Source organism: Geospiza fortis, unplaced genomic scaffold (genome assembly GCF_000277835.1).
Source record: "Geospiza fortis unplaced genomic scaffold, GeoFor_1.0 scaffold286, whole genome shotgun sequence".
NCBI lineage: Eukaryota > Metazoa > Chordata > Aves > Passeriformes > Thraupidae > Geospiza > Geospiza fortis.
Genome location: NW_005054444.1, coordinates 502,428 through 518,562, shown reverse-complemented (window position 1 = coordinate 518,562; position 16,135 = coordinate 502,428). Strand labels below are relative to the sequence as shown.

The 16,135-nt window shown below is 36.9% G+C and overlaps 1 protein-coding gene across 1 annotated transcript in view; it reads left to right on the top strand.

Moving 5' to 3' along the window:
* The window catches only part of ACER3 (alkaline ceramidase 3), a 37,019-nt gene that overhangs the window by 8,906 nt on the left and 11,978 nt on the right, over positions 1-16,135 (top strand). Inside the window, exons 3-6 of the mRNA XM_031062280.1 lie at positions 2,508-2,560; positions 4,687-4,768; positions 5,900-5,935; positions 13,855-13,913. Of these exons, the coding sequence (XP_030918140.1) occupies positions 2,508-2,560; positions 4,687-4,768; positions 5,900-5,935; positions 13,855-13,913 (230 nt within the window). The remainder of the gene's footprint in view (positions 1-2,507; positions 2,561-4,686; positions 4,769-5,899; positions 5,936-13,854; positions 13,914-16,135) is intronic.

Genomic DNA, 16,135 nt, shown 5'->3' with positions numbered 1-16,135 from the left:
ATCATCTTGTCAACTGATGTAAAAGGCTTCGTGTGAGGCAGGGAAAGTACATTTATTTTGGCAGCCAAGTGAAATCCACAAGTGGTCCATAATTATTCCAGTTGTTTGCTTACTGATCACCATGGAGGAAACAGTTCAACCAGTAAATAAACTGTCTTCATTCACTTTTATCTGTTGTTATGGTTAAAAATCAGAATAGCTATTCAAGGAGACTTTTCTTTTACATTTGTTTTGCAGTCTTAATACTGTAAATGATTGATTCAATTTGCTTAATTAAGAAAAATGCGAACACTTCTGTTCTTGAAAGCAGTTGTTTAGAATACTTCTGAGGAGTTCACCCCTTTTCTGTTATTTTTATGGGAATTTGCTTGATTGGATTCTTGAGGAAAGCACAAAATGCTTATTTTGCCAATGAAATCAGCTCCCTGAGTTATGGTTCTTCATTGTCCAGGCATGCCTTTGACAGTACTCCTAGAAGCATTAATTCCTTTGAATACAGAAGTCATTGTCTTCTGCATGCAAATTTTAGTTAAGATCTTTTGAGAGGCTCTTTGTTGCTACTGTAATATCCCTGAGATGCTGCCAGCATATGAACTTAAGAGTGTAAGCACCTGTCCAAATTTGAAATATTTTCCTGTATTGTATTTCTTGTTCTTCCCCCATCTTTTTCTTTAATGAGATGTTAAATGACTCACACTCTTTAACAGCCACATGAATTAATCCTGTAGCTAATTCCTATCAGACTTGAAAAAGCACATCTCTGAATTTGTAAAATATATTACTATAAAGCTGAGTTCAGCTATTGCTTCTATTTTGTCCCCTCTAAGGCATCACAGCAAAGATAAACTACTGTGATGGCAAGGTGCCATGGAACATGCCTGCTAGCTTCAGCTGCTCCCAATGTTCCTGATACAGGCTTTGTGCTGCCTGTTGTGGTCCCTGACCCTGTAATGCACAGGTCCTGGGATTTGAACCTTGCACTGCAAGGTTGGTTGTGTGCTGGCTCAGCACCTGGACCTGGCCCCCTGTAAGTCAGACCAGTCTGATCCCGCCACTGGAGAGAAGCAGTGGCAGTGTGGGGGAAGAAGCAACATCTGCCCTATCAGTGGCAGCTTGGCAGCAGAGCTGTTTAGCAGTTTTGTGAAACAGTTCCTGAGCTTTATATGACCAAAATCACAACAAGCCGATACTTCACACTCAAGATAATAGATCTCTCTCCTCCTGTGAGGATTTAGATCCACTTTTTTTTTTCCCACAATAGGAAATTTCAAAGCTGAAATGAAGTTTTTGACTGTGCAGTTAGAAAATTATCCCAAACCGAGCAGAATCAGGCTGGCTTTGTAGAAGAGTTTGAGTAAGCTGCTTACTGCTTTTAACAAGTTTTGTTATTCTGAATAACATGGTTATGAAGTTGTTAAGTACCTTGTAGCAGCGGTAGGAAAGCAATTTATTTACAGACACAGCCACCAAGAACTTTGAGTGATGATGGAAAAAGGTCAAAATCTTTTTTGCATCTAGTTCTTGTTTTTCTTAGAAGTCAAGCTCTAAAAGTTCTAAAAGCCCTAACTATTAATGTTTGCTTAACATATTAGAAATCAGAGGCTGTGGATCTTCATTGATCCATTTGTATCCTTTTTCATTCCCATTTTCATGAAAGAAAGATTTTCAGTCTTTCTTAAGAGGAGGTAAGTTTAATTGTATATTTATAAGCAGAAATTCCTGAAAGTTCTTTGGTGAGAAATTTTACAAGAAAATGATGCTATCATTCTTTTTCCTTCTAATGACAAATGGCAATTTTGAGTTTACCTGCTATTGAGAAATCAACTTTCTTGTGATTACCATTTTAATTCTGTTCATTAAGATGGCAAGTTCCTGGAGAAATAACTGTTTTAGCTGTAACACACCAGTCTTCTTCCAAAGCATAAAAATTATTTAAGATAATAAAACATTATATGCCATCATAATTTCTGGGGGAAATCCAACAAAAGAACCCCATATCAAACAAACAAAAAGCCCTGTCTCTGAATTAAAGCAATGTAAGAAATTTCTAAAATTAGGAAGTAAACATGTGAGCATATTGCCCATCCTAATAGACTACAATTGTATTTTATGCTATGGAAATACTATATTATAATTTCTCTGTCAATTAAGAAGATGCTGCTGACTGTAAGGCCATAGATGGGATGGTCTTCAGCCTGGCTTTACAGAATTAATTCTTACAAATATTTTAAGAGGTATGAGCAGCAAAAATGTCAAGATTCTTTGAAGGCATGGGCATTTATGAAGCGTAATATTCAAAAGATTCACAGTAATGAGCTTTTAATGCAGCAGTTTCAGTAGCTGAACAGGGTTTGACAGTGCTACGTGTTAGAGTACAGTCAAGAAGATGGATATCCAAATGACTTAAAAACTCCTGTTTACTTAAGACTTACCCTCTCCTTAATTAACTTAGACAAGCTTGTGAGTTAAAAGTAGCTTTCATGTTTTGATGTCTTTGCTTTTTATAGCTGTTGGATGAACTGCCAATGATATACAGTTGTTGTGTGTTTGTCTACTGCCTGTAAGTATTTGTTAATTTTTTTTCCTTGAATATTTATGAAATGTTAACTTTTGAAATGTAGAGTCTCCAAAGCCAAATTTAGCATATATAGAAAGCTTCTACTACTTTCAATGAGATCTGTTTTTGTACAGCATTATGATATTAGAGAACCAGGCTGGCTTTAGTCCTAGTTTTTGCTAATTTAAATATATTTTAGCAGTGGTTTTTTTTTCAGTAGGGAAAAAAACCCCACTCATTAAAGAATTTGTAGTACACAATCAGAGCTCAGTGCTACTTGTATAAAAACAGCAGATATAATAAAATCAACTTCAGTGATGCCTACAAAATTAGCAACATTATAGTTTATTTGAACTGGATTTCTACGATGTAGTCTGGCTTGAAATGCAAATTTCAGATTTGTGACTAAACCTGCTTTTCACTCATCTGGAAAATTAAAGGGACAAGATTTTATGAGGAGTTGAATGCATATTTTGGGCAGAGTGTCTTGGAACATGCATGACAGCTTAATGCGATGCCAGGATATATTCTCCCATTTAATTTTGAGAGCAATGTAGCATTTGACAACTGTAAGGATACCCTAAGTTGGCTTTTTCTTGCCTGTTGCTACAAGGTCTGGATTTAATATGATTTGTTCTGTCACTTGGCAAATCCAAATGATAGATCAACTTGTTGCAGACTAAAAGAGAAGAAAAAGCCTTTTTGCTTTTGAACATATCAAATATTCAGCTGTTGAAAATTGGGATGTCTTGGTGAAGATTACTGGTAGCTTGCAATGGAGATGGGATGCTTTAGGACTAAACCCTTATCTATGGAAATTGCCCTCAGTTTGTGACTCATACATTAGTGTGATTTGTACAAATTCAGGACCAGAATCATAATGCCTCTTTTAGTGGAAATATTTCCATTGTAGCTCCCTGTCTCCTTGAAATTGCCTTTGCATATGTCTGATTTGAATGTGATTGGAAAAAAGGATGAGCAGTGGCTATAAAAATATATTTTTGGGTTTTTTTTAGTGCAGTGGTTACTTCATTATCTTCAAAAACACTGAAGTCTGTTACTGCATTTATAACTCCAATAAGATTTTGTGTATTTATGTCTGATAGCAATTAAAATGCTCAAAAAATGAGCTAATGTGTAGTTTAGGAGGCCTTTAATAATTGTTTTGGTTAGCTTGAAGGTAAGTTGCAGGTGGTTGTGCACAGGACATTCCCTTATACATCATTCAGTTCTGCTGATTCTCAAACTGTAATTACTTCAGCAAGCCATTTTGCAATGTAGCACATTGTACTGCCTTTAGACTTTTTGTTTCCCATATGTGTTTTTATTTTATTTCCTTTTATCAATTAATGATGGTGTCTATTTCTCCAAGTTTATAAAAAAAGGAGCTAGACAGATATAATTTGGAATTATATAGACAGCTTCCTCCAGCCCTGATGATAATGGGCTTCTCAAAATTAATTTTTGTTGGGGTTTTTTAGACCTTTTTTCTGATGGAGGTACAGTCTGGGATGTGTGTGTATTTCCACCACAGCTGAGACTGAGTTGTAGTGTGGAGATTGTGAAGGTAATTTTAATTGTTTGTTTTACATACTGGGAGCAGTCAGGTGCTTTTACCTTCCACTTTTACCAGTACCCAATCTAGCAAATGTACTGCACTGCAACTGTAGTCAAGCCATAAACAATCTACATTTTAACAAATCTGAGTTCAGTGTTTTGTAAGGCAGTCCTTTTCCTACACTGCTGCTTGCTCAGTTATGTTTTTGACAGCTGTGTTGCATTTTAAACTAATTTCTAATTTGCCATCCATTATCAGCCTGTAAGCACCTTCTGAAAACACTTCTGCTTCACAAACTCTTTTCTTAGAGTGGGTTACTTCTTGGCATATGCTTGAGCTTTTTGGTGTTAGGGTTTTTTTGCCTTAGATTTTTTTTAAAAACATTTACTGGTAAGAGCATGAATTTTTTTCTTACAATAATGTCTTTATTTAAGAAGTTAGAATTTCTTGAGGGGCCTAAGACTAATTTGGATCAATTTTCTCACAAAAATTCTAGTATTATACCTTGGAAATTGCATCCATTATATGGTAAGTGATGAATGTTGTCTCTCTCCTTTATCCTCTCTTCCAGGTATGAATGTTTCAAATACAAGAATACAGTCAATTATGCACTGCTTTTCTTGTTAATAACATACAGCGTCGTAGTCAGCATAGTAAGTAACTTTTTCTAATATGGCATTTTCACCCTTAGGTTGGCAGTTTTTCTGGCAGTGGAGAAATGTTATAGAGGCAATACTAAATCTCTGTCACTTCCAGTCAAGAAAGACAAATTATTCTTTTGTTGAGAAAATTATGTTGCTGGCCAGAAAAACCTAAAACCTTTCTATCTAAACCACTATATAGAATAAATAAGGAAGAAAAGCAATAATCCAGTTGCTAGAACAGGAATGTGAGAGAAACAGTTTCCATTTACTTGATATGAGACCTTGGGTAAACTGTGTTCCTGCTTCTCTCACTCTAATTCATCTGTAGAAATAAGAATCATTCTGTTTGTCTGCAAAAAAGTGAACTTTTATATCCAGTCCAGGATGCAGACTGGTATTCTGAAACAGGCAGAATAAGAGAAGAACTTAGCTGTTAGTTAAAATGCTTCTGATTTTTTTTTGTGTCACAGCCAACTTAGCTCCCTTTGTCAGTGGAATGTTCTTCCTGTATGAATAAATTCAGTTTCATGTTGACTGTCAAGCACAGATGGAATTTCCTATGTAATTTTTATTGATAAACATTTCTTTTAAAATTAAATTATTATTATTAGTCATCTTCAGCTGCCAAAATACTTGCCTCTTCTCTTCTATTTCTCCTGAAATTTTTTACACTTGTGGCACATTATGCCCTAGGTCTAGTCCCCTTCCCTCTTCAAGAACATAAATTAAATTAACTGTATTACAAATAGGAAAAACTACAAGCTTTTTGTAAAATTAATTGAATCATTAAATTATTGTCAAAAACAAGAAAAGCAAATTAGAGTTGAGTATGTTTTCTTCTTGCAGTGCGTATCAAGAACATCTGGTAACTTCAGCATCTTAATTGGTTTTGTATGTAGTCAACTCTACTAAATTAGAAGCTTTTTGTTAATATTGATATTTGTACTTCTTAGTTTTAAATAATTCCACAGTTAAAACCTCAGGTTCTGCCAGAGGAAACTTCAAATATTTGATCAACTTTAATGGTGCATGGACAGACACTCATGGCTTGATTCTAACAGAAGATGCCTTGGCAATATTTAGATGAATAATATTATGATGGTTCTGTTGCAAATTATTTCTCTTTTTGAATCTTTCCAGGTTTACCTAGATTTGAAAGAGCCTGTATTCCATCAGGTAAATCTTATTGTGTTGGAGGAGTTAGTTTTGGTTTTCAACTATGCTATTTTAGTGGAATATGTTACGGTATTTTACTGCTGAAAGAAAGATGGAAGGGAAGCATAATTTGCTGTTTGCTTTTTCTTTAAGCAGTATTGCTGCCTGTCATGTCACCATCCTCTTAGTGACCTGAAAAACTTGAATGCTTCAATGTGTGTTGTGTTTTAGCTTGTGACCTAATATTTCCCATGGTTTTCATCAGTGGCAAGTGTAATGAGGTGATCCTAAGGTGTGTGAGAGAGGAACATCTAAATGAGTCTTTCTGCTGTTTTCCATTAGCAGCTGCTTTGAAACTATGACCTTACATCATTAGATGTCTTGATTGACTTAGCACCACATTCTCTCGGCTTTAACACATTGGTTTACTGGGTTTTTTAACTACTCAGTTTTACTTTGTGGAAATTCAAGGTGAGTTTAAGCAGAGAATGCCTTCTAGGGTTATGTAGCAGACTGCTTTGTACAGCTTTAATGGAACATTTGATACAGGCTCCTTTTGTAGCAGCCCAGGAGTATTAATATGCATCCACTGCCTGTGGGGATAGGACTTGCATCGCTTACTTCTTCACAGGAGGTTAGAAATTATGCTCATTTCAGTATGCCATGGGTAGTTTTCCCTCATTTATGATTTTTTGACTAGGGATAACAGCTGAAAAATTGCCAAGCAAAAAGCGCAGAGCTCTTTGCAGGACAGAGCTTTAAAGCCTTAATTTTTGAAATTGGTAGTGCCACTGCTTGTCAAAATGTGCCTGCTGCATCAGCAGTTGTAAAAATGATAACTGGCTCCTGTTGGTGGATTAGTGAAGTGGTGATCAAGAGAATAAATCTTCCTCTGCTCCAAATAATCTTCCCTAGAAACATGAATTGTTACCCTACCTGTAGATAAAACAGAAAATTGCAGTGTGGCTTTTTTTGGATGGTATTAATTAAATCCTTTCTTTTTTTTCCCTATTTACATTTCCAGCAGAAAGATACTGGCTGGGATGAAAGTGACAATTACTCATGCTTTTACAGAGCTGGTCATAACCGGTTTTGAATGAAGTGACTTAGAGTAGTTTTGTTAACAACAGTGGAAAAATTTACTATTTATAATGAACTTTTATCTCTCTAAACAATCATTTGTCCAAGCTGCATTTATTGGAATAAATACATCACAGCTTCACTATAGTCCAGTTTGATGCATTGACATAGGTGTTGCCCCATGTCACAAAAACTAAAACAACAGATATTAAAACTTTTTGGGAAAGGGGCAAATAGAGAAAGTTTAAACTGTTGTCCCAGACCTTTAATTTTCTCCATCTGGTTTCTCTTAGGTTCAGAATATGAATTCCCTTTTATAATTTATACATGAGGAATCGGTGTAGAAAATATTTAGATCCCATAAAATTGTTGGACTTTTTACAACAATTCTTTGCAAATTGATTTTTATGGAGAACATAAAGTTATGGCCAAATTCCAAAAGTTCAAGTACTGTACCTATTTTTTCACAGTCTTTGCCAAATATGTAGTAAATCCCGAGGAAATATTTCCCTGACTGCACAGCTAAACAGGGTTATTTTCTTAATAGTTGTACATTATTTTAGAGCGCATTAAAAAGAAAAAGTTAAATAATTTCTGTAAGCATTTTCAAACTGCTTTTCAAGTCACTTAGACTTGAAGTAAAATTAAATATGCTCATGCAATCACAGTTTAAATCACAATCTTTCTAACTGGGTTAGAAAGTAGCATCAGGAGATAAAGCAGCATTTGGCTTCTCTAGGTGTTTGTGATCATTTTGAGTTGTCAGCCTTGCAAAAAGAGGAAGAACTACAAGGATAACTTTTTATTGTTCATTGTTTCAGTATGAATTGTGGTTTTGGTTTGGTTTTTTTTCCCTCTGGAAGGAGGCCAGTAAGAATGGAAAAAAGGATCCTATTATATTTAGCAACCAGAATCCGAGCCTTATTTTTCCCCAAATTACTTTCTACTTGTCTTTCCAATTTAGGCTCATAAATTGCCAGCTGCCAGCAGGGCACAAAGGTGATTTCAGTTTGTTATCCATGGCACAGTAGCAATAGAGACCAACTACTTTTTCTGCATCCACATATTAAGGGAGATCTTTAAGCGTTTTAGTGCTTCAACTGTAGGAGGAACGAGATGCCTGTTTTGGGCAGGTGGAGGCAGCACATCATTAGAAGGAAAAAACCAATTCCTGTTTGACAACTGATCTAGTATTTTTTGCCACCTCATCAATTAAATGAAATATATTAATGGCCTTTACAGCCATATATTGTCTTGCTTATGTTCAAATCTCTCAGGCTAGAGCACTGTTAGTCCTAATTTTCAAGGTGCTAAACAACTCTACGTCCCAGCTGCCTGGTTGTTTTTAAGCCAGTATCATTGTCACAGAAAACAGCTGTGCTTCTCCCCTCTTCCATCTGGCACACAAATTTATTTTCTGATCTGAATTTGATTGGGGAACTCAACAGGTTGAAACTCTCCTCAGAATTAATTTTAAATCAGATTAGTTCTTCATCCCTGTTTGCCACATGTATACAAGGAAAGGGGCAGGGGAAGAATGGCTGCTAGTGTAAAGTGATCCACAGACATACAGAGACAGGCCTGGAAGCAGAAGTAGTTACTCTGGAAGTTAAACTCTCAACTCAAGTCTTACAAGTGGCCTCCTCCTAATATGATGAGGCTAGGAAGCTGTTACATACAAAGCAACGTGTTCCATCCTGATTTGTCTGCTTGCTGCTTGCCATATCTGATCACTTGGCGTGATCAAAAACCTCGTTCAGCTAGTGGGGCAAGTTATGTGAATAGGGAGATAGTTCTAAAAACCTGTTTTATTTGTGTAGTCATCTGCTGTGACAGTTTGAGGCAAATTTTAGAAAACAAATAATTAAAAGGTTAATGGAAAATTAGATTAAATAGCTGTTTCTTCTACATTAGGAAATGTGATGTAAAAAAATAGTCATTCTAGAATGTTCTTGTGATGTCCCATGTGAAACCAAGCCAGCTGGAGGAACAGATCAGTAGGAGAGTTGCAAATAGGGTAAGGTAGTGACTAGTGAAAAATTACTAAAGGAGATTATGAAAAAGCCTGAATTTTCTTGGAATCAGTAGTGGGACTGACTTGTTTCATTGGTGTCTTTTTTAACAACCTCTAGCAGGAAAAAGAAGAGTGTACTGCTGGTATTTGTGGTGATACAAAGTTCAGAGTTATCACTGAGTACTGCGGGGAAATGAGGAGATAACTGGGATACCTGGAGGATGAGGACTGATTCAAAATGGAAGAGATGCACTGATGGACAAATACAAACTATTCTTGTTCTAAACTGTCCACAGATCACCAAAGGAGGGGAAGGAGTGCCTGGATGTCTTCACTGTTTACAGCATAACAACATGACCAGGGATTTTTTTTTACTTTTGATAGACGTAAAATACAAGTATTGGATTTACTTCTTCAGGTGACTTTGAGTAAGGAAGAAGTAAGCATGGCAGGAAAAGGCATTTCATTTGCCTTAATAAAAAATTAATAATTTTTTTTCTCTAGGGGTATTTTAAATATACAAGTGCAAAGAACAAGGTGAAATCAAGAAGAAATGCGTAGAAGTATGGAAGTATGTAAGGGAGGCTGAAACTGCGTGAATATATTATGTCCAGGCACAACCTGTTCAGACTTGCAGGATTCACCATTTTGGGGAATCTCTGTGGACTCACTGGATGTCTTGCAGCTCTCCAGAGTCCCTACTGCTGCTAAGGCAATAGCTAATTGTAGGCTTGTGGCTAATATATTGTGCCTTTTGGTGGAATGTGTTCTTACTTTCTGTACATTCAGGTTCCCCAGTATTCTGTTCAAAATGACCTTTTCAGGCGTGTCTTCACCACAGAGCTTTTTCTGTTCTGTCATTGTCCTGCTGATGAGCACATATAAAACTAACTTGAGTGACATTTCACTCTTACACAGTTCATTTGGGGGTGTCTTCCCAAGCGAGTACAGTCTTCATTCTGGCTGGTGCTTCTACCTGCACAGTAGCTTAGGGAATGAGGAAGGATATTCTGACTCTCCAAAGGTTCAACTCTACAAGTCATTGGAGGGGAAGCTTGACTTTTGGTGGCAGACAAGTGTCCCAGAAGCTCTACAGCAGCAGTGACTTGTGTGTCATTTTGCTATCACATGCATGCATCTAAACATGACCAACCCCAGTGAATCTGAGTTAGTTCATTCAGGAGCTGTCAAGGCAGCCTGTGGTGCTGCACAGCTCTAACTGTGCTGAGTTACTTGGTGTTTCAGTGTCATCTTGGGGTTGTCCTTCCTTTTTCTCTCAGCTCAGATTTCTTCTCTAGAAATCCAAGCCCATATAGAGCTCAGTTTTCTTTGTTGCAAATTGCAAATACAGCTTCCACATTCAAGTGTTTAACTATCTTTTGATAGCCGGTTGGAGTATTAGATAAGCTAGTTGCCAAGAACCCAGAATCTCTCAGTACAGTGCCCAATGTGAATACTAATATTTGAGGCTGATAAATTGACTTTATTAACCAAAGATAGGTAGAAAGTCAGGAGCAGAGGAAACAGAGAAGTGGAAATAGCAGGCTATTGCCGCTTTCTGTACTAGAAGGGTAGATGAAGAACCGGTTTTGTATGCTCGCCCTCTCAACCTTGCTTCTAACTTACATAAGTGAATTTATGTATGATTTGCTTAATTGCCTCCACATTAAAAATGCGGCCAGACATTGAGCCTTGAAGTGCTTACTTCGCATTTGTGAATTAGAAAGTTATTCATATTTCACCTTCTTATGAGGTAATCCACTGTGTCTTCATCAGACTTTGGGTTTTTCCCTCAGTTGTAAAGATACCTTCAAAGCTGAAATAAGCAGAGCTTTATTTGCATCTGAAACAGCAAAGAGGGAACTGTCTAGTGCTAACAGAAGATTGAGATTCTGATCTTTCCTTTTGTTTCAATTGCAGTAAAATTATGTTCTTTGCCTTGCAGTTTAATGGCAGTGTGACAAAATATCAGAAAACTTGCTTGGGTTGTCATCTGTCATTTAAATGATGTCTTAGTTAAAGACAAGAAAGACACAAGAAGTTAAAGAAATGGAAAAATTTGAGCTAACTTGAATTAGGCAGATTTTTCTTTTTTTATATAATATTGTACTTTGTCCTTCTCTGGATGGATGAGTAATACCTAACAAAGCTTTACCAGGATAAAAATAGTAAGGCCGTGGATGGTAAAAGAGATGAAGTAAGCACTGCTGCCTGACATCTGAACTAAGTTGTGCAGTTTGGTGTATAGCCCTCTAAAGAAACAGCTGGGGCAGGTGAGCAGCTACAGTCTGTATATCGCAGCAGCACCTCCTGGGTGCTCACCTTCAGCGAGGAGGATTGGAGCATGCAGAGCAGAACAGTTTGTTGTTCCAATCTTTCACAGGCTTTTAAACACAAATATGTTTTACTGCTAACAACCTGTTTGGGTGGGGAAGCGGAGAAGGCAAGAAATTGAAGTGTCAACGATGGGCATATTTTTCTTCAGTCACTGCAAGGTTCTCTTTCTTTTTTTTTCCTCCTTCCTTGCTCCATTAATACTGTCCTCTTCTGCAAGCCATTAACTCACTAGGAAATATCAAGCCAGAAACTCTGCAAAGAAAGCTTTTCTTAGCTTTTGCTCTTTCCTGCTTTTAGCAACTGCTGAAAAAGGTAACATTTTACCTGGGCTTTGGGCTGCCTGTAAGACCTGTTTCTCTAGGCAGAGTCTGACACTATTGAACTCCCTGTACAAAGAATTCAAAAGCAGTTTGGGTACAAGCATAAGGGTGGTCACAACCCCTAATGTGTATGACAGAAATTGCTCTTAGTGGATAGGTTTTTCCCATATCTGTACTGCAAAGGAGTGCTTTAGTGATGGCAATTTTAAGAAGGAGAAAATCAGCAAATCAAACTGTAATTTGGATCCTGGAGGAGCCTTCCTATGAGTATCTTCCTCTGTACCATCTTAGAATAAATTGCTGGATTTGATTAGAAAAAATGAAAAGGGCTGTTTTAAATGAGGCTGATAATATGTGATAAAATGTGGTTGGATCCTTTTAGGTAAAATGTCAGTAATGAAGAATTGTACCAGCAGGCAGCACCTAGCACATCTGAGCACTCCCCTTCCTATCCTTAGCTTGGGACTGATAAGCACTTGATACTCAGGCTGTGTCTAGCAGGTTGTGTTGGTTTTCTTTTTTTCCTGGTTTATGTGCTGTACTCCAACAAGGGGACTGGAATTAACTAACAGCTTTGTATAAATTACAAGCCAGAACCAATTAGCCTTTCAAATAGTTTTGCTTTGTTTAGCTCTACAGAGCAGAACACACAGTAGTAGAAGTTTATTTACTGAAGTTCTTTAATCTTGTTCTGAATGCAAATGAAGAGCTGCTGTGCTGACTGACTTTGAATAGTCAGTGTTGGGTTTATTTTACCTGTTGTCAAACATAAGGGCTCTGTTGTCTGTCTTGTTCTGTATACGTGCACTGATAATACAGTGCACTACTAAACTTATCTTTAAATCTAAAAGGAGTTTGCAGATTTGCCTTTATGGACTTTTGGAAGGAAGGTTTCACTTTGCATTATTACAGTAACCTGTTTTATGTGAGGTGACTAGACATGCTTACAGAATAGTAGGATCTGAATGCCTCAGTTACAGCAGTTTGAGAGGCAGTCCCTGTCTCAAAGACAGTGGAAAAGAAGGAGGGATATGAGGAGGTTGGAGGTCACTAGAACGTGGTAAGGACACTGGTTTGTATGCACACTTTTTCTGTGAGGTTTTGTGGCTTTTAAAAAAAGACAGCAAAGGTTTATAACTTTTCTATTTCATGTTAAACAAAGGCAGAATTAGATAGTAGCTAACTAGAAGCAAGATGAGAAAGTTAAGTCAGTGAACAAGGAACAAAAAAATACTGGGAGGCCTGTGGGCCACTGGAGAGAGGCAAAAAGAGCAAAGCACAGCTGCTTGGAACAAATTGCCTTTTGGCTGAAGGAAACCAGTGTTCAGAATAAAAGATAAAGAAAGTAATTGAATGTCACCAGTGTCTAAAAATCCTCTCTGCTGCAGTGACTTCTGCATCACTCTCAGGCATGACTGGCTACATTTTTTTCTCTTCTTTAATCTTTATGTCTTGGAGGTGCTGTTACATGGATTTTAAGTTTGTGAATAAAAGAGAGTGATTTAAAGATCACGAGGCAAAAAAAAAAATTATTACTTTGACTTTTTTATAAGTCAGGTGATTGCATTCAAATTCATCAAGCCTACAGTGAGTCAGATTTTGCTCATGGATCTTTTCAGGCTGTGCAGCCTTCCCACTATATAATTAGATTGAATCCAAACAATCTGCAATAATTGCTTGAAATGCTTCCTGGAAAGTTTTTCCACATAGTGATGCTCAGTGTGGGAATAGCACATAGTCTATTCAGGTGTTTGCTTTCAGGAAAACACATTAATCAAGTATCAACGAAAGAAGTACAGCTTTCAAAAACAGCTTTAGCTGATGCTTGCACAATCCTGGGCTAAAATGCACAGAGAGAGAAGTGATAATAGGGGTTGGTTACCGTTTTTGATTTCAGGATGCTTTCTGAGTGCCATCTAGTGTTTGCTTTCTAATTCAGAACAGTGGAACATTGGTTTTACACAACTGACTTTTCCTGTAATTGTATAAAGGACATGCTTTGTAATCACACTTTTATTTGAAACTTTAACAGAAGGCTTTCTGGAGATGAAGTTAGAAGGAATGCTATTTTCCTGAGATGTAAAAATAAAATAACAAACAAACAGAGGCTTCAAAAGTTTTTACTCCTGGAGTATTTTATAAGGTCTCTTGAACCCAACTGCTGAATTTTATCTCTTTTTTTATTTCAGATCATGTATGGAACACTAGTTTCCATCATAGTTCTAAGATCTGTTTATATAGTGTTATGGTAAGTAACCATTTAATTCAGCATTGTAAGTTACAACATAGTATTTGAAGCTTTTTTTTTTGTCAGCTTAGCATAAGAAATTGGCAATGGGAGAATTTCTTTAACTAGGTACATAATGTTAGCTCCTGGACTCCCCTGGGTTGAAAGGATTTGGCTCATCACCTTGCACTTTTTTGAAGCCACCGTGATAACATTAAACTAAACTGAGATTTCTGCACTTGTGATCAGTGTTTACTGTCAGGTGTTTTGCCAGTGGCTTCAGCTGTTAGACTGGGATTTAAACAGAATTGGAGTTTGTCTTCTTATTGCTGGATAGTGTGAAATCTGTTGCTAGTGTCCAAACTCTAACGATAATACTGGGAGAGTGCTAAGAATAAGACTGCAGAGTGGAACCATCACTTAGTAATTTCCTTTCCTCTTCCAGTATTTAAAAAATAATGGCACATGATAGTTTTTCTTACAGTTTTGATTGGATAAAGTCAGGCATAATGCTATGGAAATTGAAATTACAACTGTAACAAACAAAAGGTATTAAAAGCGCTAGAAGACACTGAGAAGCATTAGAATCATTAGAGGACAGACTCTAAAAAAGGTCTGTAAAAGGGAGGTAAATGGAAGGAAAATAGAATTTAATCAGTATTGAAGTAAACACATACTTTTAGCTCTCAGGGGCTCAGTTGGTTGCCCATTTCTGTCTATCTCCTGTGAATATTTGGTGTTCTCACGCATTTGGGGATTGCTTCTGAAAATTACTTATTTCTGTCGTCATTTTAAATGTGCTTTTTGTTAAACTTTGTTTGAAGTTCCACATGTGTCTGTTCAGGAACACAAGGAAGAATTTAACAAAATGTGAATTTGAAGTATTATAGAATCCTCAAATATTCTGAGTTGGAAGAGACCCACAAGGATCAAGTACCTTCGTTGAATCACCTTCCAATTGCCATTTCAGTTCATGTGGTTTGGCTTTCCCCAAGAAATTCCCACAGACCAAGTGCAAATGTTCACAGACTTTTTTATTAAGCAAGAAGAACTTAAAACTGATAGTGTGTTGCAGCTTCAGAAGCAATCATCAATTTAAAGGCACTTTTTAAACCTATGGACTGGAAAATTTAATCCTCGCCTAGAGATCTTAAGTGATACTATGTTAATTCACCTCCAAGGGGAACTAAATTGAATCAAATTGAAGTAATTTTAATTTTGTTCTTATTCAAGGATTTAACACAGTTCTAGTCTTTTAGTTTAAATTTCTTTCTGTCTGTGTAGACAAACTCTCAGGCCTTCTATTTTTCTACATCTGCAAATTCCACACAGTTATGCTTTCTCATTATTTCTGAAACATTTCATAGTCTTCTCTTTATCAATAACATCACCATCTTCCCTCTCAAAGTATCATTGATTGTTTTGCTCCAGCAAAGTCTGTCTCTGAAGTCCTACCTACTTTTCACTTCAGTTCTAGGGGCTTGGAGTGTATATTCTTAATTAGCTTGATCCCTTCATTGAATCGGCACCCTACAAAGACTTATTTCCCTTGTTGGTGTTACTATGCAAACTGGGTAGAAAGCTGGGATGGGAAGAGAAATAGGTTTAAACTACTTCTAAATTTTAACTAAAATACTGCTAATTTTAAATTAGTTCTGCTAGAGAAGCTCTGCCAACCTGAAGGTACCCTTTCTTTTCTCTAAAATTCATCCCCAAGCACACTTTTGGGTTTACTTTCTCTGCATGGCTAGAACATATTCCTATATTTCCATCAGTAGTGCTAGCACTTGGCCAAGCCTTTTCCAGCTTACATACTGACTCTGATTTCTGCTTGTTTTTTGTATCTTCACTTCCTATCACTCATATTTCTTAGTGTGGGCCTTGAAGTGACTCTGAGATTAGAGTAAAAATTCCAAAGAACAGCATGTTATTCCTTCCAGGCTACTACCTCATCCTATCCTCACCAGTTGTTCCTCTTCCTGCCTCTTCCCCCCACTTTTCATCTCTTTCTTAGGTCTGTTTTCCTCCCAAGATTACAACTGGGCAAATGTTGTTCCCTGTTCACAAAGCATGTTCCCTGTTAATAGGTGATGCCAGTTGATTCCTTCACAAAACACCACTGTTTATTCCTCAATAATTCCAGCTATAATTACCTAATTAGCAGCATGTCTAATATACCATTTAGTTCTCTGTTGTGTCATGGTCTTGCTTATATCTCTGGAGCACTGAGGGGGTAATATTAC